The following is a 25,528-nucleotide window of genomic DNA, read 5'->3' on the forward strand; positions in this document are numbered from 1 at the left end:
CATAGTGCTGACCGACTGCAGTCTGGGGAGTGAGAGTGGCCCTCTCGACAAAGTTCTTTTGGGAATCTGGCGACCCTTGCCCCCGGGCCTCCAGCCCTACCCCGAGGCTCCACGGTTGCGCCCCCGCGGCTCTCGAGGAGAGCGACTTGGGGCGCTTCCTCGCATAGCTGCTTGAGAAAATCGGCCCCACTTCGGGGTTAAACGACAATCACAGCCCCTCGGGCCTCGGAGGGGCGCCCTCCCCACCCGTACCCCGGCCCCCTGCCCCAGTAAGCGTCTCGCAGCTCCGTCTCCTCTAAACAAGAACAGGGGCCCGAGACCGCGTTCACACGGAAAATTATGCCGGCTCCAGCGGCGCGTAAAATTGATGTGAACCGAACGAAGTGGGATCGGTGTGATCCTCCCTCTCTTGTCTCAACAGGGGTTTCGGCGCGTTACACAAGGCCGAGCTTGTCTCTTTAAGGAGACATTGGACCCTAATTAGTCCGCATTCCTGGCGAGGCCGAGGAGCAAGGGGCCGAGGGTTGTTTGGGTTGGAGGGGGGCGGAAGGGAGGACCAGACTCGGAAGAAGATCTTCTGACCAGCCTCTAGCCTTACCGCCCCCTCCACCCTCTTTATTTTGCCGCCACCACCGCCACCAACACCCAGTTCTGAAGATGCAGCCAGGGCAACAGCAACAGCAGCAGCAGCAGCAGCAGCAGCCGCCGCCGCCGCCGCCGCCGCTACTCCCAGGCCCACGTTACTTTGATTGACAGCTGAACAAATGTTTCCCCGGTTCGAACGCTCGCGCTAAGGAACGTCAGCCAAGGCGAAGCTCCGCCTTGGGCGGGCCGTCTCCGCTCCGCCTCCGCTAACCCCATCCCGTTCCGTTCATTGGCCCGAACCGCAGACGACGCCCGGCCCCCACGTGGGCTCCAGCCCGGCCTGCTCCTCCCCTCTGGCTCGCCATTTGTCAGCAGTGAAATGATGGGCAGTAACACAGAACGGCGATTAATGTTCAGCCACCTCTGATTGGTTGCTGGAGACGCCTACCGCGCCGAGGGTGGGCGGGGCGCTTGAAGAGCGCCCCAGAGCAGTCGCGTGGCGGGCCGGTGATTGTAGTCAATCTGGCCGAATCCTCAACCGAGGTCGCTGGGGGTGGACTACATCTCCCGGGATGCTCTGCGGTCCCTCCACGGACGGTTGTGAATATGTATCAGAATGTTAATGATTAGCTGCTGCTAAATTTGGTCAAAGAAGTCACCTACACAGAGCGTGTTGTTAGAGCTGTTCTGAGCGGGTGTTTGGGCTGTTGGCTGCTTTCTTCCCCCTCTCTCACACACTTGTATATTATTTTGAGGTGGTGTTCGCAGAGTTTGAAAGGAGAAAGAATTAAAAAAAAAAAGCCGCAAGCGTTTCACTCTCTTTTATTTTTATAATCCCCTTCAATTTGGGGTTAAAAAAAAAAAGACAAGAAAACAGGAAGGAAGAAAAATAAGGAAATGAGATGTGGTAAAAGAAGCTAAAAGGTGCCTTTTAAAAGATCGTTGCTGTGAAGTGAAAAAATCTCCAGAGAAACCAAAAAGCACCGCTGAGACCTCTTCCGAACCAAAGGAGTTTGTGTTTGCTTTTAGGAAAGAAGAGAGAGATCATTCATTCGGAGGAATAACAACCAATTAAAAGACAAATAAAAAAAAGTTTGGAGTGGGACGAGCGAGCGGGCGGGCGGCGCTGCCGGCGGGCGCTGGTGCGCGGAGCTCGCACTTTCCCGGCCCGGGGGAGCGGCGCGGCCGCGGCGCCGGGCTCGGCGGGCGCGCCTCGGCGGAGCGAACGTCGGAGCGTTGCCGCGGGAGACGCGCGCCGGACAATGCCCGCGGCGGGCCAGTGACGCCCGCGAGGAATGCCGAGCGGCCCGGCCGCCCGCACCCAGCCGCCGCCACCGCCGCAGCGCGTTCCTGCCGCCCGCGTCACGCGAGACCCGGCGGGGGCCGGGACCGCCCGAGCCGCCCCTCGGACCTGGCCGGCCGCCTCCGCCGCCGCCTCCTCCTCCTCCTCCTTCTCGGGGCCATTAAAGCCAATGAGCCGCGCGCCTCTGCCCAGCGCAGCCAACTAAATCGGTTTGGATGATTCGCGATCTGAGCAAGATGTACCCGCAGACCAGACACCCGGTGAGTGCGGGCGGCGGGGCGCGAGCTCGCCGAGCGCGGGGGGATTCCCCGCGTCGCCCCCTGCGCGCCGAGTTGTGTCTGGGGCCGGAGGGGCTGGGAGGGCGGCCCGCGCCCCGCGGCCCGCTCGGGGAGCCGCCCGCCGTCATCCCCCCTACCCCCCGGCGCGGTGGCACTCTCCTAGGGGGTGCGGAGAGGCAATTGAGTTGTAGCCATTTTCTTATTGTTGTCTTTGAAGCCCCTGGAAGCCGCGCCGAGCGGTTCGCCGTCCCCGCGACTCCTCCGGGGGAGGGGGGGGTGGCGAGCGATGGAGGAGGCGCGACTCCGCGGCGGGGCGGGGAGGGCGCCCTCGGCAGCGGCGCGGCTGGTCCCGCTTGCGGCTCGAGAGTGCGGGGCGCCGGCCCCTCGCGCCGCGGGCCCCGGGGACGCGCGAGCGAGCCCGCCAGCTGGCCGCGGAGGGTGGCGGCTGCGTCCCCCCTCCCCCGACCTGACCGCGGCCAGACGCCATGGCGCGAGTCCCCCCGACGGGCCAGTTTCGATTCCGGGTGGGGAGGGAGTGGGCGCGGCGCGCCGGACGCCTGGTGGGGGCGTCTGCGGTGGGCGAGGGAGAGGAGCGGGGTTTCGAACCCGCAGGGTCCGGGGCGGGCCGGCGGACGCGGGGGCCCGGGGCCACCCCGAAACCGGCCCCTGGCGGGCTGTGCGGCGAGGCGGGGGTGGGGTGGGGGAGCTAGATGAGAGTTTTAATCGCTCTTTGCCTGCCTGCGCGGTGACCCCCCCCCCACCCCCGCTAGCGCCGCGTGGTGTGTTTTCTCCATCTCTGCCTCGCCTGTGATGTGGGCTAATTAAATATTTTATTGTTCTTTAGGCACCGCATCAGCCTGCTCAACCCTTTAAATTTACAATTTCCGAGTCCTGTGATCGGATTAAGGAAGAGTTTCAGTTTTTACAGGCTCAATACCACAGGTAACGATATTGACTTTAGCTGATCCTCCTGTTTGCTTAGCTCTTGTCTCTCCCCCCCCCCCCTCCGCCCCACATACACACACAAACACCCCCCCCCCCCTTGTTTTTTTGGCCGCCGCGGGGATGGTATTATCATTTTTACTTGTGGGCAGAAAGGGCAAGGCAAGGCCTCTTTTCCTTAGGCAGGTGTAAAGAAATTAAGCATTCTTCCTTTCTGTAAGTTAATAAATAAAAAGGAGGCAGAACAATCGAAACTGGGGAGACTTGGAAAATGCTGAGGCCAAACTTTCGATATTGATTTATTGGGGCCAGGAGAATGGAAGGTTGGGAAGATTCTGGGGCCTTTTGACTTCCTTGGTTCTTTATTACTCCGGGCTTGATTCCGTCTCACTTTTTTCTGCCATTCCACTGAAATACCGAGAGCTGAGAGCCCTGGGAAGTCGCAAGTGAGCGATTTCATTACTTTTATGCTGAAAAAATGTTTTCTTCTTAGAGACGACCGTTGGACTTGGAGTGCCTTTGAAATATTTTTCTTTCACTGGCTTTCTAATGACGTGGAATTCTTTCTTAAATGCAAGAACTTAAATGCAAGCCACTGAACCCGATCCACACTTTGCCCCTGGGTGGTGGTATTAAACTTGTCTCTGTTTTGGAGGGAACAAATAAGACATCATTCATAAGACATGCTTGATTCATATTTTCGTTAATCTCTTCGCGGAACATGAAAGAAAAAAAACCCCTTGTGACATTTTGGGGGACTTAAATTTGTGTTTGGGTGTGTAGACATTCTTGATGTTTATTTTCTTCTTCTTTTTTCATTAAATGAATTTAGTGAACGTTCGTTTCTCAATGCGGTTCTGGAATTAAATGGGCCAGAGGATTTTTTTCTTAAACAAAACCCCCGCTTTTGGTCCTTCTTGAAAGGGCAAGTCCAGGCTCCTTCCAGTCACCCCTTTCTCTCCTTTGGTAATGAGGGCGGTATTTAAGATAGTTGATTTGGCGCCTTGTAGGTGATGATTTAGAGGAGGGAATGCGTGTTTACTTTTGAAGAACGTAAGTCAAGGTCTGCATTGTATTTAGATTTCATTATGTCTTGAACAGCCTGAAGCTGGAATGTGAGAAACTGGCCAGTGAGAAGACCGAGATGCAGCGGCATTATGTCATGGTAAGAAAACTGTGTCACAGATTCAAAGTGCCTATTAGTTTAGGATACCAAAAGCAAGGAAGGGTATGTTCAGATTGCTGGAGGCTGTAGGATAGATCCCAGTCACAGTGCCAGTGTAGTTGAGGTTGTGGGAATGTGACCATTAGCAACCTGTAATTCCAGGATGTTAGAACTTGCCTCTGACAACCAGCTTTGATTTCATTTTCAAAAAGTTCAGCTGTGTGGGGTATAATCCTCTGGGCTTTGTTTTTATAGATTGGAAAAAAAAAAAAAACCCAAAAACAAACAAACAAACCCAAACCTCCTTTATGTTTTGTGTAGAGTCACAGGCAAAATGTTTCTCTGTTAGTGGTTTTCTTTGTTGTTTTATTGTTCTTGTTCCAAACAATCTTAACCAGTTTTTCCGTACACAGTTATATTTTTAATGTTTCATTTCTCTTAGAGAATGACAGATACCCAGACACCAGACACCTTTTCAAATTTTTCCCGCTTTTTAGGTTACTAGTTTGTGTGTCTTTGCATGTGTTTTGTGTGTTTTCAATTTCTGTGGTGTTCCATTGGTTTGAGGAGTGTTGTCGGCCCCTGTATAACTGATTTGTTCTGCCAGAATTTCTGTAATGACAGTTACGTTACACGTCCAAAAAGAAAAAAAAAAAAAATCAGATCTGCTTTTTCAGAAGTCTTACCAAGCATGTTTTTATGCTTGTTCATAAAGGCTTCAGAGTAACTCATTCATTTCCCATCAAGCCCTTTTCCTTTGAATGTATGAACGTGAGCATTACACTAAAAATGAGAGAACTCTGAAGTAGCATCACATTTCTGAACAGTTCTTTCAAAGCGTCAGCGTTTGTAGGAGACTCTTGCCATTAACTTGCCCGCTGTGCCTAGGAATTAGAGTCCATATGGTACCAAATTTTCATCAGACCTTTTTGATGCATCTGTTTGTGATGTATAAAGAGAACTGGCGATGTTAAGAATGCTATGTGTGAACTTGATTTTTGTGAGTTATTTTCCTAGAGTCTGTGTCTTAGGGTGGCTTCTAGTTTATTCAGCTAAGTGTTCCTCTTTAGCAGCATAAGCATTATGGTTATTTTGGTTTAGGTGAGGCTTTTACGTTTGTTTTAAACACAGTTGGAGCATTGGGAACAAACTAGGGAGACCAATGAAAAGCATGAAATTAATTGCTTTCCCTTCTTTGACAGTATTATGAGATGTCCTATGGGTTGAATATAGAAATGCACAAGCAGGTAAGTTACTTCTTTATACCATTTGAAATGACAGTAATACTGTATACTTTAGAAAGAAAATTGTATGTTTCGCAATTTTATTCTGCACGTTTTTGTGGCTGTCTGTATTTTAAAAGACTGTACGGGAAACAATGCTATCTTTTCAGGTGTGGTTCCCCATCCTTTTTGCATATTCCCCTAATTTTAATCATATAAAAACATGACTTAAAGTGTCTGAATTCATATTAAACTGTGTACACTTTCAAAGGCAGGATGCTGAATTTTAAAATAGGTTTTGTTTTTCTTTTGAAAGAGTTAATGTGTGTATTTCAGGCATTGCAAACTTGTCCTAGGAGAGGGCTTTTCTTAGCGAATATTAAAAAGAAAACTGTAAATTGTGTGGAACCTTCCTTGGCTTGGTGTGAAAGAATGGATAGAGGGTGAGCTGGGAGGATCAAAATGAAATCTGTAGCGCTACAAAAGAAATTGGTGTAAAATAAAATCCTTGTACCAGTCCCCCGAGGCTACTTAGTTGGGTCTTACTAGGAATTGTAACTGTACTTCCAAAATTTGTGCAGTAAATTGAACCAGATAGGAGGTTGTGATCAGGTTCAACACCACTGAGTCTTCAAATCTAGTAATTAGTTCAGCCAAAAAACAAAACAAAACAAAACAAAAACCACAATGATTAGTCAGAAAGTGTTGAGAGGTATGACTCAAACAGCTTTTTTTTTTTTTTTTTTTTTTTTTAAATGCAGGCAACTGAATTAAATGGTTTGGTTTAAATTTTCTAGATAGAAAAATAGCATATATGTAAAAAATATTGTTTGGCAGCAATAATTTATTTTTAGTGATCTCCTGGTGAAAGTGCTTCAGGTCTGTTTCATCAGCTACTTTAGAATAGGTGTGTATGTGTTTACCTGCTGGGAAAAGATGAGGGAAAACTTAATGCTCTTCATTTCTTGTTGATGCTCGTGGTAGATATCCTTATTTTCTAAGTTTATAACCTATAAAATGGTCACATATTATTAGGCTTTTAGTACTTACGGATTCCTTTCTGGATATAATCACATACTTACAGGTAGTAGATATTTAAAAGATGCGTGTGTTAAAAAAGCCATCAGATAGGCAGTATTTGAAAACAGAAAGTTGGAAAAAGGGAGTTGTTACTTAAGCTGAAGACTTGATTTCAGGTACTTTTGTTTTTATCATATGCTGTTTACGTATGTCAGTATTAACACAATATAGTTTGCTGCGTATTAAAATATCCCCTCCAAAAAATCATCAAGCTTATGGATGGACTCCTCTTAGCTGTACCTTACAGGAGTAAATTATATGAGAGAGATTGTTTGTTAATTATGCCCATTACGTGTCATTTTAGGTCTGGATCTTGTACGTGTCTTTTTTTTTTTTTTTGTCCTCACCCCACCATCCCAGGATTAATTAGTGTCTTTTTAAAGATTGAACCAGATGATTAATGTTCCTTTATTTCTCCTCCTGTGTCTTATTTACCATAACACTTAGTTTCCAGATCTCTTTACACATAACATTTACAGTTCTGAGAGACCCAGAGCTTGTATTTGATTGTATGCATTTCTTTGGCGAGGGGGGGATTGTGTGTGAGATCCCTTAATTTTACACATTTTGTACCTCCGTAATTCTGTCATCCTCTTGTCCAGGTGGCCTCACATGCCGTCCATTTAAAATTGAGAATGGAGTACATTTTCCCTTTTTTTTTTTCCCCTTGCTTTTAAAATTCAATCATATCAAGAATCCTGAGGGCAGTTTATCACATTATGAAATACAGACAGCCCTGCAAACCACCTACTTATTATATTTTCTTTCTTTCCCCCCTTAAGCACAGAGGCATATCTGTCTTTATTTGTTTTCCTAGGCAGACAGCCTTGGTTCCTCTTGGCCTCTCTTCCAGATGCACTCGCTGGATACCCTCGTAATGGAAAGCAGCAATAATGCAGGGAAGTTGCCCTGCGGCATAATTGGGCCTAGTTCTCAAGATCGGGTTAGGCTTATTCACTTATTAGATTTGTGTCTCTGAAGGGTTCAAGAGTAGGAGTCCCCGGAGTCCTTGGAAGTACCCTAGTAATTGGTGGCCCTGATATTTGAAACCTTTGTGTATTTTTTGGTTAACGCTCCTGTTCTTCTTGGCTGCTGCCAGCCACAGAGTATTTATTTTTAGAGAAATTTTTCATTGGAACAGAAAATGATGGCTGTGATGGAGTCATGACTCTGTGACTTAGCAAATTGATAAAAGGATAAAAGCATAGAGCCGGTGACAGACAGGGTGGGGGTCTGGTATTATGGCCCCTCCCCTTTTTGTATGATGTTCGTCGTCAGTCACCCTGTGTTGATTCTGATAGAAGACTATAGAGTGAAATCTATGGGGAATTTGTCATTCTGAAATGAAAGCTAATGTAATTAGTACCAATTAAAGTACATTTAGTAAATTGGATTTAATCTTAATTAAGCCTGCATAATGTTGCCAATTTTTAACAATTATGTTTGAGAACATAATTAATTTAAATTTTGGTAACTGAGTAAATAGCATTAGTCTGGTAGAATTAGTTGATTTTTTTTTTTTTAAAGGAGAACTGGGTGACATGACATGGAATTAGAGCATAAAATATGAATCTAATTTCTGCTACTCTTTAGTAGGATCGATAGAGCTGAGCCAAGGAAGCTGGAAACAAACCCAGAAAAGTTAGAATGGAGCATTGTAGGCCATAATGTGAATTAATGCTTCACCACTGTCTCAAGTTCCAGCATGAACACGAAGATGACAAATGGGACATAGTTAGAAATGGCACATGTTTTACTGTGATGTCTGCATAATGGAATTTTTTTAAATGAAAGAACATTGGCCTGTGTTCCCTAAGGATTTCCCAGTGAGGTTTTTGGGTTTTGTGTTTATTTTTTGGGGTGGATGGGACAGTTGGCTCACGGTTTACTTGTTACTATTTTTGATGATTTTTTTTTTTTTAAGTTTTATTTATTTTGAGAAAGAGACAGCACGAATGGGAGAGGGCCAGTGAGAGGGGGAGAGAGAGAATGCCAAGCAGGCTCTGAGCTGCCAGCACAGAGCTCCATGTGGAGCTTGAACCCACGAAACCATGGTGAGATCATGACCTGAGCCGAAACCTAGAGTCGGATAGTCAACTGACTGAGCCACCCAGGCACCCCATTGATTGTTCCTCTTTATAAATGCAGTGTGGCTTCTAAATGGGTCAGTGACCGTGGGCACAGCAGGGTGATGCATGCAGTTGATAACATTGCTAAATGCTGCTCATTCTCATCCTTCACCTGTAATGCTGTAATTAAAGAAGACCTCCCTGATGTAATCTGACAGCAGCAGTTACCTCTTTAAAAAGTGAATATTGGATGTTGATTAGGAACAGTAGGTATGTGAATTCCACCGAGAGGAGCTGCGAACGGAGATGAATATGCCACGTTTTGAGGACATCTTGTGACTTTCTCATAGTCAGTCTTCTGTAATCTGAAGGTCTTTTTGCTTCTAAAAAAACTTAGCTTAGTATTTGAATTTTAGAATTAGAAAAGTTTGGAAATCTACAGCACTCAGAACCTAAAAAAGTAAATACTGTGCTCTCAATATACACGTTTGTGTGTTTCTGTGCATGTGTGTATATGTGTGTGTGTATTTTTATATATAAATATAATTATTATTTTTTAATCAGAGCAGGAGAATTCCTTTTTCACTCCAAGCCATGTAAATTTTATTATGAGACTTGGGCCACAACCATTTGAGTGCTGCTAAAATATTAATTGAATAGAAATGAAAGGGCCTTGCCAACTGATAGGATATCATAATCATAGCCTCTCTGGTCGATGGTAAATGATGATAAATGACATTAGGAACCTTTTAGCAAACTGTAATAACTACAAGGAGGGAAGCAGTATGGATTTGCATTATATCTGATACCCTCTAGTACCAAGTGGATTGCCAATACTGCTTGTTTAGCATTTTCTAAGGGCAATAGGATATTGATTTCTGACTTACAAGGAACAGCTCTATTTTCACCATTGAAAAGTATTGCAGGTTGTTAAGAAGAAATTGACTTGAAGAGGCCGACTGCTGCCCATCATGGAGCAAATAAAGCAAAACTGCCGAAGCATGGTGGAGCAGCGAGACGGGCCCTCAGCAATTTGTTGCTATTAATTTACCATGCTCGACAGCAAATCAATCGGCATCTACTTCATCTGCTGGAGAAAATGCTGTCCAGGGCAGATAAAAGGCTCGGCATGGTACAGAGAATAGACTGGATTGGCCAAAAGGAGGCTGCAGTTAATGTGTAAATAAGTGAAATCAAGGCCACTGTTGCAGAGGAAGCTGTTGTTAATTAGGTTGGTGCTTTTTCGCGAACTATTTGAGAAAGTAGCCCAGGATTTGAGGAATAAAAAGAGATTTATTGAGGTTGAAGTAATATATGACTGGCATCACATTCTAGCCTTGAGTGGTCTTGATGCGAGGGTGCAGTAAATTTATTTGGGAACAGTGCTTGCGATGGAGGTCCATTTGTTTAAAGTTCTGCTTAGAGCAGCTTTGCCATAAGAAAAGTATTTTTTAAAAATATTCCTAGTTTCTTACACACCTTTTGTCTTGGACAATAAGCGCTTGGATTAGGAGGATTAGGTGCACGAATAGGTGTTTGAGAATGTAGGCAAAAATGTGTCTTGTCTTCCTGCACAGTGACTAATTATTTTTTCCAGAAATGAAGGATCGAACTCTTGTATACTAATGAAAGTGAACTATTATGAAAGGTGGGATGTTCTAGCTGAAAGGAATAAGCCGATGAAAATTTTACTGGCAGAGCTTTCTTTTGCTGTATCAACATTAGGGTAATAGTCTAGAGGTTGGTGAATAGTGGGTGGACACTACGGCGCTGGAAAATCTCAAAAGAGATTACAAGTGAGATTTCGATGATGGTGCAGAAAACCTCCAGATACAATTAGAAGAGCATGTGCATGCTTGGGGAGGGGGGGAGGGGTTTCTTGTGATTTTGTGTGTGTTTTTCATCGAGGCTTAAAGCCACCTCTTCTAGTGCAGGGCTACTGAGCCTTCAGTGATACTTCGATAATACTTCGCAATTAATATTAAGCAGATGGTGGTGTTTTCTTACCCCTTGCCTGTCTGATCTGGACATTTTGGGATAAGGACCCAACTTCAGCCCTACTTAGTAAATCTAGATGTCTGTAGATTTTAAATTATGTATTTTTTTCCAAAACTCGGAGAGGATCTAGCATTAGGACAATTGATACAAGCGGCAGTGCCTTGGGCAGGACCCAGTAAGCTGTCACTTTACTTCTCACAGGGCTTTGAAGAGAAGCAGATGTATGAGGAGGAAATTTAACCTGTCAGGGTAGGTGCATAGTGAGGGGTGTTTTCTGAATGGTGTGGGTTCCCCCTTTTTCTTTTCTCATCTTCTCATGTGTTGAGTTCTGAATTTTCTCTTTTTTGAGGTCTTCTAGAGTATCTGAAGATTGTTCACCTGAAGTAGTGAGCGTTGAGTGGAACTGGGATTTCCTCTCAATGGAAGTGAACGTTTTTTATGTATCCGGCATAGGCACTTATCTGGGCACACTGCCAGAATTCTTTATTCTCACAATGATCCTAAGAAAGGGATTATGTCCAATCAAAGGGTGATTAAGCAGGATGAGATCTGCACAAGGTGATGTAGTTATTAGGTAGTGGATTCAGAACTTCAGATGAATTTACCTGGGAAGATGTTTCTTGGGAGATAGGTCCGCCCTGGGTTGGCAGGCCCTGATAGGTCAGGCCCCCTGGTCCTTCTGGGAATGGAGAGCGCCTGGGAGACTGGTGTAGTCCTGGGGTTTGTCCTTAAGTCACTGAACTTCCGGGCTCATGCCCAGAGTCCCTGGAGCGTCCTTCAGACTCTGTCAGTGGGTGAGGGGGTGAGGGTCTCTTTCGCTTGGAATCTCCCATGGATGGAGCAAGGAGAGCTGCCTGCTTATCAAGACTGAGTTTGCTTCCTCCGTGGGCAACCTATTTCTCATTTGTTTACAGGCTTGTTCTTCCATTTAACTTTTATCTTTTCCTTGTGGCTTCTAAAACTATGCCTGAAGACAAGGGGCTGTTTTTTAATCACCATCTTGTGGGTTTTTGAAGGGGAAAATGGGGAGGGGAAAATGTGATGTTTTGTGGCCTCTTTGTAGATCAGAAAGAGGCTCTTAGATGCAGGAAATCACATACAACTCAAAACTTTTAAATGAAGGTAAATATTTTGCTTTTACTGGTGAGAGATTTTCTTTAGAGCATTCAAACAAAGGGATATTTCCTTCTCACTGCCCCTTAATCCCTCCTGGATATTGATTTTATTTTTTGTTTTTCTGGGCAGAGTTCTTTGTGACCTAAGTAATAATACCTTTGAGCTGGGTTGAACTGTCTCATGCCTTGAGGTGATGTTGCAGCCTTAGTGAAGTCAGACCCTGCTGGCGGCGGCCATTGTGCTCACACCTCGGTTCCACCTTTTCTCTCCTAGAATTTTTACTTTTTTTTTTTTCTTTTTGTGTTATGGAGTAGGTAAAGTACGTTGGGAATTAGATGTTTAAAACGTGGACTTAGAAAAGTTATTTGTGGGCTTTATTTATTTATTTTTGGTCTGTTTTTTAACGAGGACGTTTTCACTACCTTCGACGTGACTGGGTAGTCTGGCTTATTACGTCAGGATGGCAGGAAGGTATTTGACGGCCATGGAGCCAGTGAAGGGGATGTGATTTTTAGAAGGTACTTTGGCTCGATCCCCTTTCACACCTCCCCTTAAAAAGCCCCAGCACACCAGCAAGGGAGGCACATCCAGTAGTCTTGTGGTTGGGTTATCACTTTTGTGAACTGGGCTACTGGAGAAGAGCAGGAGACAGCATGTGGGGTGGGGGGGGGGGGACCAACTCTGTAAATCAGAGTGTTTACACTGATAAGGACAGTTTGTGAGGCTTAGGACTTGACTCGTTCCAAGTGTACTGCAGACCAAATTCATGAAATTAATATTGCTCTACTTTAAGTGAGAAGAGCTTTGCAGGTTTTTGACTTTGCCTCAGTAACAGCTGTCAGTGGTAGTTGCTTTATATCTGTAAAGAGGGACTTAGCCAGCATTCGTCAACACAAATCTATATACTCTGTTTTCATTGGAATTGACCCAGTGTTTGTGCCAGGCCCTTGCTGGTTCTCAACCACCCGGCCAAAACTTTCTCCGGAGGGCTTCATTGTGTTGCCTGTGCTCCATCCAGGAGGTGGATGAAGGGCAAGGTGTGGGTTTTTTAACTGGACTGTCAGAGAAGCGAAAGACAGATGCTCCTGAATGCCCCTTAGGGACTCAGTCTTCTGGTGAGTTGTGTCCCTTGGTCATTATTTTTGAGGACTTTGTTCACAGGTACTTCAGGATTTGTGTTGCGAAGGGAGCGTCTCCCATTTCTCGGAAAGAAAGCGTGGCTGCACTCCCAGCTCGGGACGCCGGCTCTGGCTGTGGTCTGGGTGGCCGCGGTGTACCTGGGACCCCTGTGGGGACCCGGCCTGGGCAGCGGCCCTGGCAGGGAGAGGTTGCGGAGGGGAAGATGGGTATCTGCTTCCTGATTTCTTAGCAAGCTTATTCCACTTAGCAGTATTCTAATTAGGACACTGCTCTTATTTTCGCTCTGTATTCTGCGTCTCTGGGTTTGTGGATGATTTTGGTTAAGGAATTTGAAAATACAAGGAAATATAACTGGAAAGAATAGTAATTGTAGAAATTATGAGCACTAGTACCCCGTAACACTCTCTCTTTACAGAGAGCTTAAGGCATTTTATATGTTCTCCTTAATCTTCCTGATGTTCCTGTAAAGCAAGTAGCAAGCTTTGGATCCGTGTATTTATTTAAATAGCTTCTGTCAGTGGAGTACTCGACAGTTTGCCAAGCAGTGTCATTCCGCTGGCCTCCTTGAACAGATGACACTAAGGCTTAAGGGCTTAAGAGACTAGCCCAGTGTCACAGTACAGGAGGATCAGCACGCGGGCGGGGAGCCTAGGGTTCACGGAGGTCGGTGAACATGCCTGAGGTCGCATAGCGAGAGTAACTGGCAGAAAAGGAAGTAGGTTTCTTGACTTCCCTTCCAGGGCTCCCTTCACTGACCGTGCCGTTTCCAGACAACAGATAGTGTGCTGTTCCTGTGACGTTCTTGGCTGTATGCAGCGGGAAGAGCTCGGGAATGCTGTTGGCTCCAGGGGGTGTTAGGGGTCCTCTCGAGCTAGAGATCTGATCTGGGCGTTTGTGTGTGAGTACAGAGCCTTTCTCTTTTCTTCTCTACCCTTCCAGTGCTTGGGCCTTGCCCAAAGGGAGGCTTACCATCGCAGATTAAAGTATGAAGCCCAGATCCACTTTTAGCAAAGTGCTTAATAAAACTGGCTTTTCCTGCATTCTTCAAATATGCTATGCACACACACGGTACTTGATACAGCCTTGTTTCTCGCCAGTGTCCCCTGTCCCACTAGCATGTAAGCTTCATGGGAACAGTGTGTTTATTCTCCGTGGTGTCCCTGGTACTGAGAACTGTGCCTGTCACACAGAAGGTGCTCAAGAAATATCTGGTGACGAGGGAATGCTCACATTCAGATTGAGTTAGCCAAGAATATGTGTGATCTCCTATTTTTAAGGCCTAATAGTTAGGTTGCAGGATAACAAAAAGTGGAGTTTCCAAGCCTAGTTAGGCCTGTGGTGCCTACTTGTTAAGTTCGTGGAAAAAATGACAGACGGAAAGGGAAGTAAAAGCCGCCTAGCTCGGCGTGCCCTTCGGGAGCGAGTTAGGATAAAGTAGAATATATGTATTTCAGCATGTGGAATCTGCCTTTTTAAAGATGAAAACATGAATGCGTCCCAACTGAATCTAAAATTCAGTTTGAACATCACTGTATCACTAGTCAGTGTTAATCTGGAGAATCCTTTTTACTATTAATAAGTCTGTGCACATGTGGTTTGAATGAACGTGGGGAGATACGGGTCTAAACCATACTGTGGTGTGCTTAGCTAACTACCCTCCAAGTCTGTAAAAATGCCAGTGTCTAGTTCTTTTCCAGGGACAAGGAACTTTAAAGATATGTTAGTTTTTTATCAGTGGAGATGGTATAGTGTTACTGAAAGAGTCACGATTGTAACAGTAAGTGATTTTAGAGAGCTTATTGCGTGAATAATATTTCACTTAATCTCACAATAATCTTATGAGATTATAGTATATTATCATTTCCATTTTATATATGAAGAGTCTGAGATACAGAAATCAAGTAACTTCTTGAGATCAACCAACCAGTGAAATAGGTCCTGGGTTTGGCTCCGTTTTCAGATCATTGGTATAATAGATATTTCTGCCATATTCCAAACGCTGGGTTTGGAATACTCTTATTACCAACATTCTCTCCTCTCTTGCTCTCTTTCTCCCCCCCCCCCCCCCAAATACTTGACCCACTCAGGGGGTTCAGGTTCTAGTTCTCACCTTACCAGTGACCATCTGTGTGATACTGCTGAGTACCTTAACTTCTCAGGACCACACTTTTCTCAGTTTCAATTAGTAGAAAACAACATTGAGATCCCTTTTAGCTCTTCTGGTCTAAAATGACCCTTTGGTTTTGGTTTGTTATTTTCTGTGACCGTATGACTAGAAATTGAGATTTACTATCACTTCTTTTTAGTCTTAGCAAGTCTCTTTAAACATCTATTCTCTGAATTTGTTTGTTTGTTTTAGCCCAAAATTAACCTGATGAGACTAGGAGTCGGAATGAATATTTAAATTTATATAGTACTTTATATATTTTACAAGGTACTTTCTCATCCATTATTTAAGTCAGTAATGTTTGCTAAAGCGTTTTCCCTATCCTGTGGATGAATAAAATGAGATGCAAAAGTCAAATGATTAAGTCCCACAGTTAATTAGTGGATTGGTCAGAATTCACTGATTCGTGTAATATTACTATTACACATAATATAAAAGTATGTAATACCAGTGCCTTTTTTTTAAGTTTATTTATTTTGAGAGAGAGTATGAGCAGGGCATACTCTCTGCAGGAGGGGCAGAGAGAGAGGGAGAGAGAGATTCCCAGTAGGCTCCACACTGTCAGCGTGGAGCCCGACACCTGGCTCGACCTCATGAACTGTGTGATGGTGACCTGAGCCAAAATCAGGAGTCAGAGGTTTAACTGACTGAGTCACCTGGGTGCTCCGACAATTTTTTTTTTTTGTGAACACATGCACTGGGCTAGTGAACCAATCGGTTCATCTTTATTGCAGATTTTCATTGCTGGTTCATGGACTGATGACCCCAGGCCTATTGATTTCTTTTGTACTTCTAACTATGAAGTCTCTAGGACAGGGACGGTACCTTTTACAACCACATGGGAGTGTCCAGAGAACTAATGCACTGAGAGCCAGCCTGGGGTGAGAATGGGATGGAGAGTCCTTGACTGGGTTTTAAAGGATCCACATGGTCCTTGAACTTCTTTGCAGAAGTTTTTCTGTTGGAGAAGAGTCCATAAGCACCCACCGATCCAGTGAGGAAACCCAGACCCAAATGAAAGAGTTTGAGAACTACTCTCTGGAGCAGTGGTCTCAAACTGGGGCAGTTCCTTTTTCCCAAGGACGTTTTTGGCCGTGTCTGCAGGTGTTTCTGGTTGTCACAACTTAGGGGTGCTGTTGGCGTGGGATGGCTAGAGGCCAAGAGTCAGCCTTACCTGGCTCCCCTAGTTACTTCAGTCAGTTTGAGAGAACGTGTCAAGCCGTGCTTATCTTTTCAGATTTTCTTGTGATGACAAGCACAGTAGGGGTGGTCGTAGGCTCTTATTTCAGGTTCTGAATGGGGATATTACATGGTCTTCTGTAAACCACTCTCTTTTCTTTTCTCTTAGAAGGAGGCTTTTTCATTGGGACTGTTGGGCTAGTCGAAGTTTATTGGCTTTAGGTGAGGCCCATTTGTCCTGACTACCCATTGAGGGCGCCAGAATTAGTGTTAGTCCTTTCGCAGGGAATAGTTTTGTCCTTTGTGAGCCCGTGTTTGTCCATGCTGAATGTTGTCGGTCATTTCAGCCATTCTCTTGGACGGTCGTCTGGTTGGTACCAAGATGTAGATGATGGACTGGAACCACTTGAGAACTGAGCACGATACCGTGGCTTGATCTGTGCCAGTTCAGGGATCAGGGCAGATCTTGCTGGAAAATAGCCCTTCTACCCTTTGACTTCGTCTCCTGCTGAGGTCAAAGGGCATTATCTTGTCTTTGTCTAGTCCTGCTCACATTGTAATAAACAAAACGGAACCCTGAGTTTTCTCAGTAGCCTATGAGTCCCGAACTGGATTTGTTTTATTTTTGAATGCATCGGCACTGGTCAGTGGGACCAAGTTTTACTTTGGGCTTACTTCTCCCCCCGCTCCATATTTCGTTGAGCTGTGCTGTGAATGTGGGTGACTGTTTTAAAGGCTTTTGATTTTTTGGGACATAGAATTGTTTTGGAGTGTGGCTTATTACCACTAAGTACATCTACATTGGTTAACCTCAAAAAAATATAGTTAACCTAAAGTGGCCAATAAAAAACATGGTGGCAATTCCACAGTTTTACTTGCTTGAATATTTTTTGGCTAACTTGGAGAACACAGAATCCTTGTTTGGGCTTCTTAATGGAGAAATTGTGCCCTGCAAAATTCCAGAATGTCCTTCTTAAGCTTTTACCTTTATGTAGGTTCCGGGAATGTGGAGGTGACAGTTTGGCAGCTCTGTGTCCTTGTGAGCCTTTCCTTCCATTTACAAGGTGGCAGATTTAGGAGAGGCTGGGTCAGGCATAATACATTTATGTACAAAGACCTGGCTTTTTAGTATGTCTGTGTATTTCCAAATGCTCATAGATGGCTCGTAGTTGGGACCTATTGTAACCAGATCTAAGCAGAACTGATAGGATTTTCTTATAATCGAAGCAAGAATTCAGAATATTTTGCATCAATTTTGGATGCATATAGAAAACATTCTGGTAAGATCTTTGTTGCTTTTGGGTTGTTAGATGGTATTCATGCCAGCTTCCCCACTTAGATTTATACATCCCACTTTTTTCTTTGATTCAGGCGTATCTTGGAGGTATTGTCAGGTTTAGTTCCAGACCATCACTATAAAGCAAATACTGAAATCAAGTCAAATGAATTGCTTGGTTTCCCAGTGCATATAAAAATTAGGCTCCTATTATACTGTAGTCTGTTAAGTGTGCAGTAGCATTATGTCTGAAAAAACCATGCACATACTTACATTGAAAAATACCTTTGGTAAAAAATGCTAGCCATCATCTGTGTTTTCAGTTAGTTGTAATTACTGATCACAGATTGCCCTAAGAAATAGAAGAATAATGAAAAAGTTTGAAATATTGGGAGAATTAACAAAATGTGACACGGGCATAAAACAAGCCAGTGTTGTTGGGAAGATGGCGCTGATAGACTTTCCTGATGGGCTGGCGCAGACTTTCAGCTTGCAAAAAAATACAGTATCTGCGAAACTCAGGAAACTGAGGCATGGTAAAATGGTAAAATGAGGTATGCCTGTATTTGATTTTCCAGTTTGAAGGCATACTTTTGCCACGTTTGTTTGTTTGAAGCGCACCCCAAGCTTTAACTATCTGAAATGGAAATATGTAGCTTCTCAAATAGAAATATCTAGAACCAGACCTACAGAAGCTAAGATGATAATCTAAAGACTTTAAACCTGAGCAAGAACTTAACCCTCTTGAGGTTGTTTTATTCCTCCTACATTGAGAGAGCTACTTGGTCAAGAGACCTCAGAATTAAGGCAAAAGCCCTGATGGCTTTTAATTGTTCTTTGAGCAAATGCTAATAGACCTCCCACTACTTGCGGGGCACACTTTGAGGTCTAGGGAGTTAGAAGAGAGGATAGGCTTGCCTCTGTGGAGATGCTAATCTTTTTATGGCATTTGGACCAGTGTGAACAAAACAAGTTCTCTGACATGGCACTCTGACAGAGATGGAAGAGGGGCAGTCAGGAGTGATTAAGAGCGCTGTTCTTGAGACAGATTCAGGGACATTTCAGTTGGCCCTCGGGGGCAGCGGGGGGAGCACCTAAGAAGAAGGGAAAGGGGATGATTCCAAGTGGAAGCCACATATATAGATGGGAAAGGGCCGTGTCTGTTCAGGTTCTGGTTAGCATTTCTAGCTTGGTTGGGATAGGGGGAGAGAATGGTTGAGAAGGCAGATTTGGGATTCATCTACAGAAGGCCTTGAATGCTAGTATATTACGTGAGCTGTTGAACGAAGGCAAAAAGAAGTTTTAATCAGCCAGGAGGGCGAGGGTGTAGCAGCTAGCATGGGCCCTGACAGCAGATGTTCAGTGAATTTTAGCTGAAATGATTTGAGTGGAGAGGCACAGGACTGGAGAGGGACAGGGTTGAGGAGGGATGTGGGACTGGCAAGGAGGAACCCAAGTGACCTAGCAGTTCATTGGACGACGGGTGTGTAAATGCATTCATTCCTAAGACATTGACCACTGCAGCCTGGCAGAATCATGGTACCACTGATAGAAAAGGAAACCTTCCGGAGGGGGAGGGGAATTGCTCTTGATTATGCTGGCAGTGAGGTGCCTAGGGAGGAGGGAGTGCTAGAAGGAAGAGGAGGAAAGAAAAGTGAGTTTGTTGCTTCTCTGGCCTTCCATGTCTTCATAGCCGCATCTTCCCTTCATCTCCTGCCAAATCTGTATTCCTGCCAAGAACCTCAAGGATTCTTTTTCATAAGACTTGTATTTGTGCCTTATTATTCTATACCCAGGCCACGATGGGCTTTGCCAGGCAGCTCTTTGTGGACAGTGGGTTTAGGAACTTACCATTTTAGGGAACATGTTTGACCTTTGTGTCAGTGTATGAGAGCGAGTGTTGTTCTTCGTCATTTTGCTTGATTACTGCCGTTACCTTTATAGACGTAATAGTGGGAGTTTGCAAATTACCTGATTTTTTTACTTTTTCCTTTTTAAAGTTTTTTTTTTTTAAACATTAAAAATAGGTACAGAATCTTCTAAATTATGCATCAGCTGTAGAGACTTTGCTCCAGTCATTCTTTTTTTTTTTTTTCCTGTTTCCTTTCAATTTTTATATCATTTGGCCAGCAACTGGATAGGTCAGTGATTCCATATCCTTTTTGTCTTGAGAAATTTCGTGGAAACGTGAGGCTGAGTCTGTAATTGTCTGGAGAAACTACTGTATTTCAAAACAAGTAATTATCTCCATTGTTTATTATGTATGAGCTAAATACTGAAATTACAATGGATGCTTTTAGTCAGTGCAAATTAATGTGTGTGGTTAATTTTCTTCTTTTTTTGTAATGTGGCATATTCTGTAGTTTAAACCCCCGCCCCAGACTCTTGTTTTAAACTGCTGTAGTTGAGTGAGAACAGCAATGATAGTAAGGAAAGTTAAGTAAACATGAAATTAAAAAGGCCATAGTGTACATTTTGGTAAACCAAAATATTGCTTGGTGGCATAAAACCACAGATCCATTCCAAAAAAAAAAAAAAAAAAAAAAAACATGCGGAAATGTGGTTTTGCTGTCTGTCATGCAGTCTGTTTTCAACTGTCAGAAACATACGTTGCTTTTCTGGGGTAATTTTTTTTTCAAGTCTGACCACAGCTTTTAATTTCCTCCGCTCCACCCCCACCTCCCACCACACCTCTACGCATCTTGTGCGAATTTATGGGTGAAATGTCATGACATAATCATCAACCACCAGAGGGGTCAGCAGTTGTGGCAAAAGTTTCTTGTCTCCCATGTGCCCCGAGCCAGTGCTGTGCTTTTGGAAACTTTTATAATCAGCACATAGCGACTGTCCTTTTTTTTGAACTTTTCAATGTAAGTAAAATAAAGACCTTTAAAAGGCAGTTTCAAAGTGCTTTTGCTTTTTTTTTCTTTTTTTTGCTAAAAAAGTAGTATATTCATATTACAGACATTTTAGAAAAAGAATCACACATGATCCTTCCACTCTGAAGCTAACTGCTGACCTAGGCAGAAGCCCAACCAAGGCTGAGGCTTCACTGTCTCTACCGGTTGTTCTGTGGCCGATGGAAAATTATGTCTGCCTACCCACCATCGAAAAATACTGGGCAGGGTTCAAAGATACATAAAATAGACAGGTATATGTTCAGTTTCTTTTTAAAGTGCAAAACAGGGGCGCCTGGGTGGCGCAGTCAGTTAAGCGTCCGACTTCAGCCAGGTCACGATCTCGTGGTCCTTGAGTTCGAGCCCCGCGTCAGGCTCTGGGCTGATGGCTCACAGCCTGGAGCCTGTTTCCAATTCTGTGTCTCCCTCTCTCTCTGCCCCTCCCCCGTTCATGCTCTGTCTCTCTCTGTCCCAAAAATAAATAAACGCTGAAAAAAAAAATAAAAAAAAAATAAAGTGCAAAACAGTTGGGGTGCTTCGGTGGCTCAGTCGGTTGAGTGTCCAACTTCGGCTCAGGTCATGATCTTGCGGTTTGTGAGTTTAAGCCCCTCGTCAGGCTCGCAGCTGTTATTGCAGAGCCCGCTTCAGATCCTCTGTCCCCCTCTCTTTCTGTGCCTCCTCCACTCGTGCCCCCTCTCTCTCTCAAAAATAAACATTAACAAAATGAAAAAATAAAAGTACAAAAAAGTATATGTGTAGTAAAATGAAACCTTAGTTCTTTAAAATTAATTTTGGTTTATTGCTAACTTAATGGTTTCTTCATCATTTTTATGGGCAGCATGATCCTAAATACTTTTTTAGGATTTCCTCTAAATTCAGCTGGTAACTTTCTGTGATCTTGGTAAATTACCTAACTTTTCTGAGTCTCAGTTCTCATCCATACCTATAAAACGAGGGGATAGAACTGGACCAATGTGTTGTATAAAATGCTGGTTCCCAGGCCCCACGACCTGGGACTTGGGCGTCAGCATTTTTCTAAAAGCTCCAGGGTGATTCCGATGTGCAGCAGGGTTGAGGACCAGTGAACTAAAGTGGTGCTTCTCAAGCTTTGGTGTGTGCACAAGTCATTGAAGATCATGTTAAAATCAGATTCTGTTTCCACAGGTCTGGAGTGATGCCTGATACTCACCATTTCTGATACACAGGTGATGCCGATGCTGCTGGTCCACTGACCGTGTTTTGAGTAGCAAGGAGCCAAGGAATGTTTAAAATTTCTTGTGTTTCGTTGTTACTGTCTCCATGATGTAGTTTATATCGTACATGGGGGAGTCCGTGTGCTGCTTGAATGACACCCCCGATTTAGGATGTGAGGATTGATAGCTAGTGTGATATCTGCATAACCTGGCCTTGCTTACGTTCCAGACCCGCGTCTCTGTAACAGGTCAGCAAATTGAAGTCGTTTTAATAGTACCTTGTTTTAGGTAGCCTGCCTGGACTCCAGCTGGTCACTGGTGGGGTTGGTACCTTGTTACAGAGAAGGGAGACACTTCTATTTCTCCCTCCTCTGCTCTCTGAGACGCCACTGTGACAGGTACTTACACTTTCAAATTCTGTCCTCTTTCTTCTCATCCTCCAGTGTCTGCCCTGCTCATATTGACCTCTAATTCCTGAGCAGTATTTTAGGTAGATGGGCAAAAAAAAGTCATGGAGTAGTACATTTTGTTTTAACTTCATTTGTCATGTGAGCACATTCTCTGCAGAAATTTTATTTATTTATTTATTTATTTATTTATTTATTTATTTATTTATTTATTATTTTTTAACGTTTATTTTGAGAGCGAGAGGCCCCGAGACCGAGCGCAAGCAGGGGAGGGAGAGAGAGGGGCAGACATAGACTGACTCCAGGCTTCAAGCTGTCAGCACAGAGCCGGACACAGGGCCCGAACCCACAAACCTGGAGATCATGACCTGAGCCGAAGTCGGACGCTTAACCGACTGAGCCACCCAGGCGTCCCCAGAAAATTTATCAAAGTTAAGTTTAACAAGCAAAACTCCCAATTTTGAAGTGTATTTTGTTGTGGAAGAAGCACAAACATCCTTGAGTGTTTGCCATGGTCTTCTTTAGCCCTGTCATTTAGAAAGAAAAAAGTACTGTTTATAATTGTAGTCCTTTACAGTTGGCTGTAGGATAGCATCCGACTAGCAGGCAGCATGATGCAGTGGGAAGACCCCACTGAGGTCTAGGGTGTCTGCAGAACTGATTTCTAGGCCATCACCTGCCCTTAAGCCAGTGAGTGTAACTGTGGACACGTAGCTTCTCCACGTAACACAGGCAGGGATCAAAGAATGCTCCATTTTTCAGGGATCTGTCGGAGAATTTTGTTGCCTTGAAGGAATATACTTACCGCTTTTTCTAAAGTCCCAGGCAATAAGAAATTATCGTTTGCAACGTGGGAGTGTTGCTTTAGAACAGTGCTAGTGCATGTGGTCTGTGGACTGGTGCAGGTCTGCGAACAATTTGCCACAGATGGGCGTTAACAATAAGGAGTTTGTACCAGACTGTAAATCAGCACACTACTTTCTTCATTGGGAATGTCTTCACTGTTCAAAAAAACCAAAGGACGACAACAAAAATTCCACCTAGTTGAGCTGAACTCAACTCTGAGTTGATTTAATTCTGGCACAAGACCATTGTCTTCTCGATAATGGATAACAATGTGAGGATTGACTACTTTTCATTAGCGCTGCTTTACAATATTTAATCAGTGGGTTTATCAGGGCGGTTTTATTAGGACTAGAAAATTGGAGTTCATAAGATAAAGGAAGGTGTAACCTGAAAAATAAAAAAAGTAAATTTAAAAGCAAGTTAGGTGAAAGGTAAAGTCAAGTTCAAGCTGGTTAGGGACATGTGCAAAAATAGTAAGTTAAGTCAAGGCAGTTGACACAGATTCTCAAGTGGGGAGCCGTTCAGTCACTGCAGTTTGTGCTTTGGTTAATGCAAAACTCATTTAAATTCTTCTGAGTACTTCTGAATTCTTAATTTAATAACTTAGAATTTTTGTTTTTCATTTTCATCATCTATCTAACGGAAATAACATATTTCTATAAATCTCACCTGTTTTCTGTAGTCTTAAATTACAAGAAGCTTTGAAATTAAGCCTGACTTCCCCTCCACCTCTCCTCCTTTCCCTGCAGCCTGCTATTCTTTACTCTTTACTACTATATATAAAATTTACTGCATCCAGGGCAAGTATCTGTTTACCAAGAAAAGAGGAAGAGAGATCCTTTGCCAGTAGCGAAACATAAATACTGAGAATGTCTTTTCTGGGTCATAGTGCAAGAAAGTGGAGAAGGAGCACATTTTCTGGGGCTGGGCTTGTGACCTCTTTCCTCTTCCCGATCAATTGGGAGGCACTGTTCTCTTATTACTGTGCCATTGAGTCTGCCCCCCACCCTGCCCCTTTAGATCCGAAGCCCTTCCCTCGTGTAGTATAAATTAGTGAGGGATGGCTTCTTAATTGAGGGACGGGAAGAGCCTAAGCTTGAATCGATACCTAACAATACAGTTACTCAATTTGTAGCACTATCTAATCTCAGTTCTGTTTTAGAACAGAACTACTTACCTTAAGGGATTTTATTCATAAGTGTATCCTCATAAATATTTCTGCCCACCAGATATGGGCAGCGGGTATTCTTCCCATTTCATGGGTGTAGACGTGGAGTCCCAGATCACTTAGGGGTTTGCTTAAAGTCATGGTTCAGCTGGACTAGTAAATAGAGTCATCTTAGGATTTGGGACTCCACAGTTGTATCATTCACAGTATCGGTGTGCTTTCCAGAATGTTTTGTCATTTGAGTTCAGCTTTTTCCCCTTGCCTTTCATAACTGTCCCCCACGACAAACCTTGAAACTAGCCTTGAGACTTCCCTACCCTAATGAGTGGTAGCTCCATACCCAGGCTTTACATGTTGGAGTCATGGATTCCATACTTCTCCTTGTCCAGGTCTAGGGAAGTCACAACATGCTGCTGATTTTCCCTCTGCAGTGTGTCTCCTTTCCTCCCACCGTCACCGAGCCTTATGGGGGCTTATGGGACTCAGGGAGACTTGAATGTCTATCCATTCATATTAGGTCTTTTTTTCTTTTTCTTTTTCTTTTTCTTTTTCTTTTTCTTTTTCTTTTTCTTTTTCTTTTTCTTTTTCTTTTTCTCTTTTTCTTATTCTCTTTCTTTCTTTCTTTCTTTCTTTCTTTCTTTCTTTCTTTTTTTTGAGAGAGAGCACATGCACAGGAGCTGGGGAGGGGCAGAGAGGGTGGTGGGGAGACATAATATCTTAAGCAGGCTCCACACTTAGTGCAGAGACCGACCTGGGGCTCGATCCCATGACACTGGGATCAAGACCAGACCCGAAATCAAGAGTCGGATGCTCAACGACTTGAGCCACCCACGTGCCCCCGTATTTGGTTATTCTTTAGGGGCCCTTCTCCACTCCTGGAAATCTAGTCAGTATTCCCATCATGGCTCTTACCCTCTTTTTTGCTCATTTTACCCTTTACCTTGGTGACCTTGTCCACTTTGCTTAGTAGACAAATCCCAATTTTTTTCTACAGCCTGGATCTCTCCTCTGAGACCGTTGTATGTAACCGAGTCCTCATTTCCCTTCAGTGTCTCACAAGTACTTAAACTCAACATGTCTGCAAACGACATCTTCCCCCGCAAGCCTGCTCGTGGTCCAGTGATCTCTATCTCAGGAAATGCCAGAACCATCCACCCAGTTTGCCAAGCCAGAAACCTGGAGGCAGGTGATGATTGCCTTTCCTTCTTGCTCATTAGCCACACCCAGGCAGTCTCTTGGAATCTGCCCTCAGTTATTCTTGCATCTGTTTACTTCTCTCCAGCTATCTGATCATGGTAGATTACTTACCCGAGTTGTTCTTCTTTGGCTTTATCTGTAAAATGAGGACAGAGTAGTTCTCTTAGAATTGTTCTGCACTGACGTGAACTATCTGGTGCAGGGGAAACTCGGTGAATGTTAGGACGACGATGATGATCGTGATTGGCACATCTAGCCTCCATATGTGACTTTCATGACAGGCTAACCTGGGTGGAGAT

At 44.2% G+C, this 25,528-nt stretch overlaps 1 protein-coding gene across 9 annotated transcripts in view; it reads left to right on the forward strand.

The window, feature by feature from the left end:
• The first annotated feature begins 1,225 nt into the window (after nt 1–1,225).
• The window catches only part of LOC122474997 (transducin-like enhancer protein 4), a 142,038-nt gene continuing 117,735 nt past the window's right edge, over nt 1,226–25,528 (forward strand). For 3 of the 9 annotated variants that reach the window (XR_006295065.1, XM_043566515.1, XM_043566516.1), the window contains exons 1-4: nt 1,226–2,148; nt 3,011–3,108; nt 4,210–4,273; nt 5,476–5,520. Coding sequence is in view for 8 of the 9 variants with exons in the window: in XM_043566515.1 (XP_043422450.1) it covers nt 2,104–2,148; nt 3,011–3,108; nt 4,210–4,273; nt 5,476–5,520 (252 nt within the window). In the remaining variant the exon portion in view is untranslated. Of the gene's footprint in view, nt 2,149–2,533; nt 2,691–3,010; nt 3,109–4,209; nt 4,274–5,475; nt 5,521–25,528 lie in introns of those variants that run through there. The other 6 variants (XM_043566520.1, XM_043566521.1, XM_043566517.1 and 3 more) reach the window with 3 other exon arrangements.

This window comes from Prionailurus bengalensis, chromosome D4 (assembly GCF_016509475.1).
Source record: "Prionailurus bengalensis isolate Pbe53 chromosome D4, Fcat_Pben_1.1_paternal_pri, whole genome shotgun sequence".
Taxonomy (NCBI): domain Eukaryota; kingdom Metazoa; phylum Chordata; class Mammalia; order Carnivora; family Felidae; genus Prionailurus; species Prionailurus bengalensis.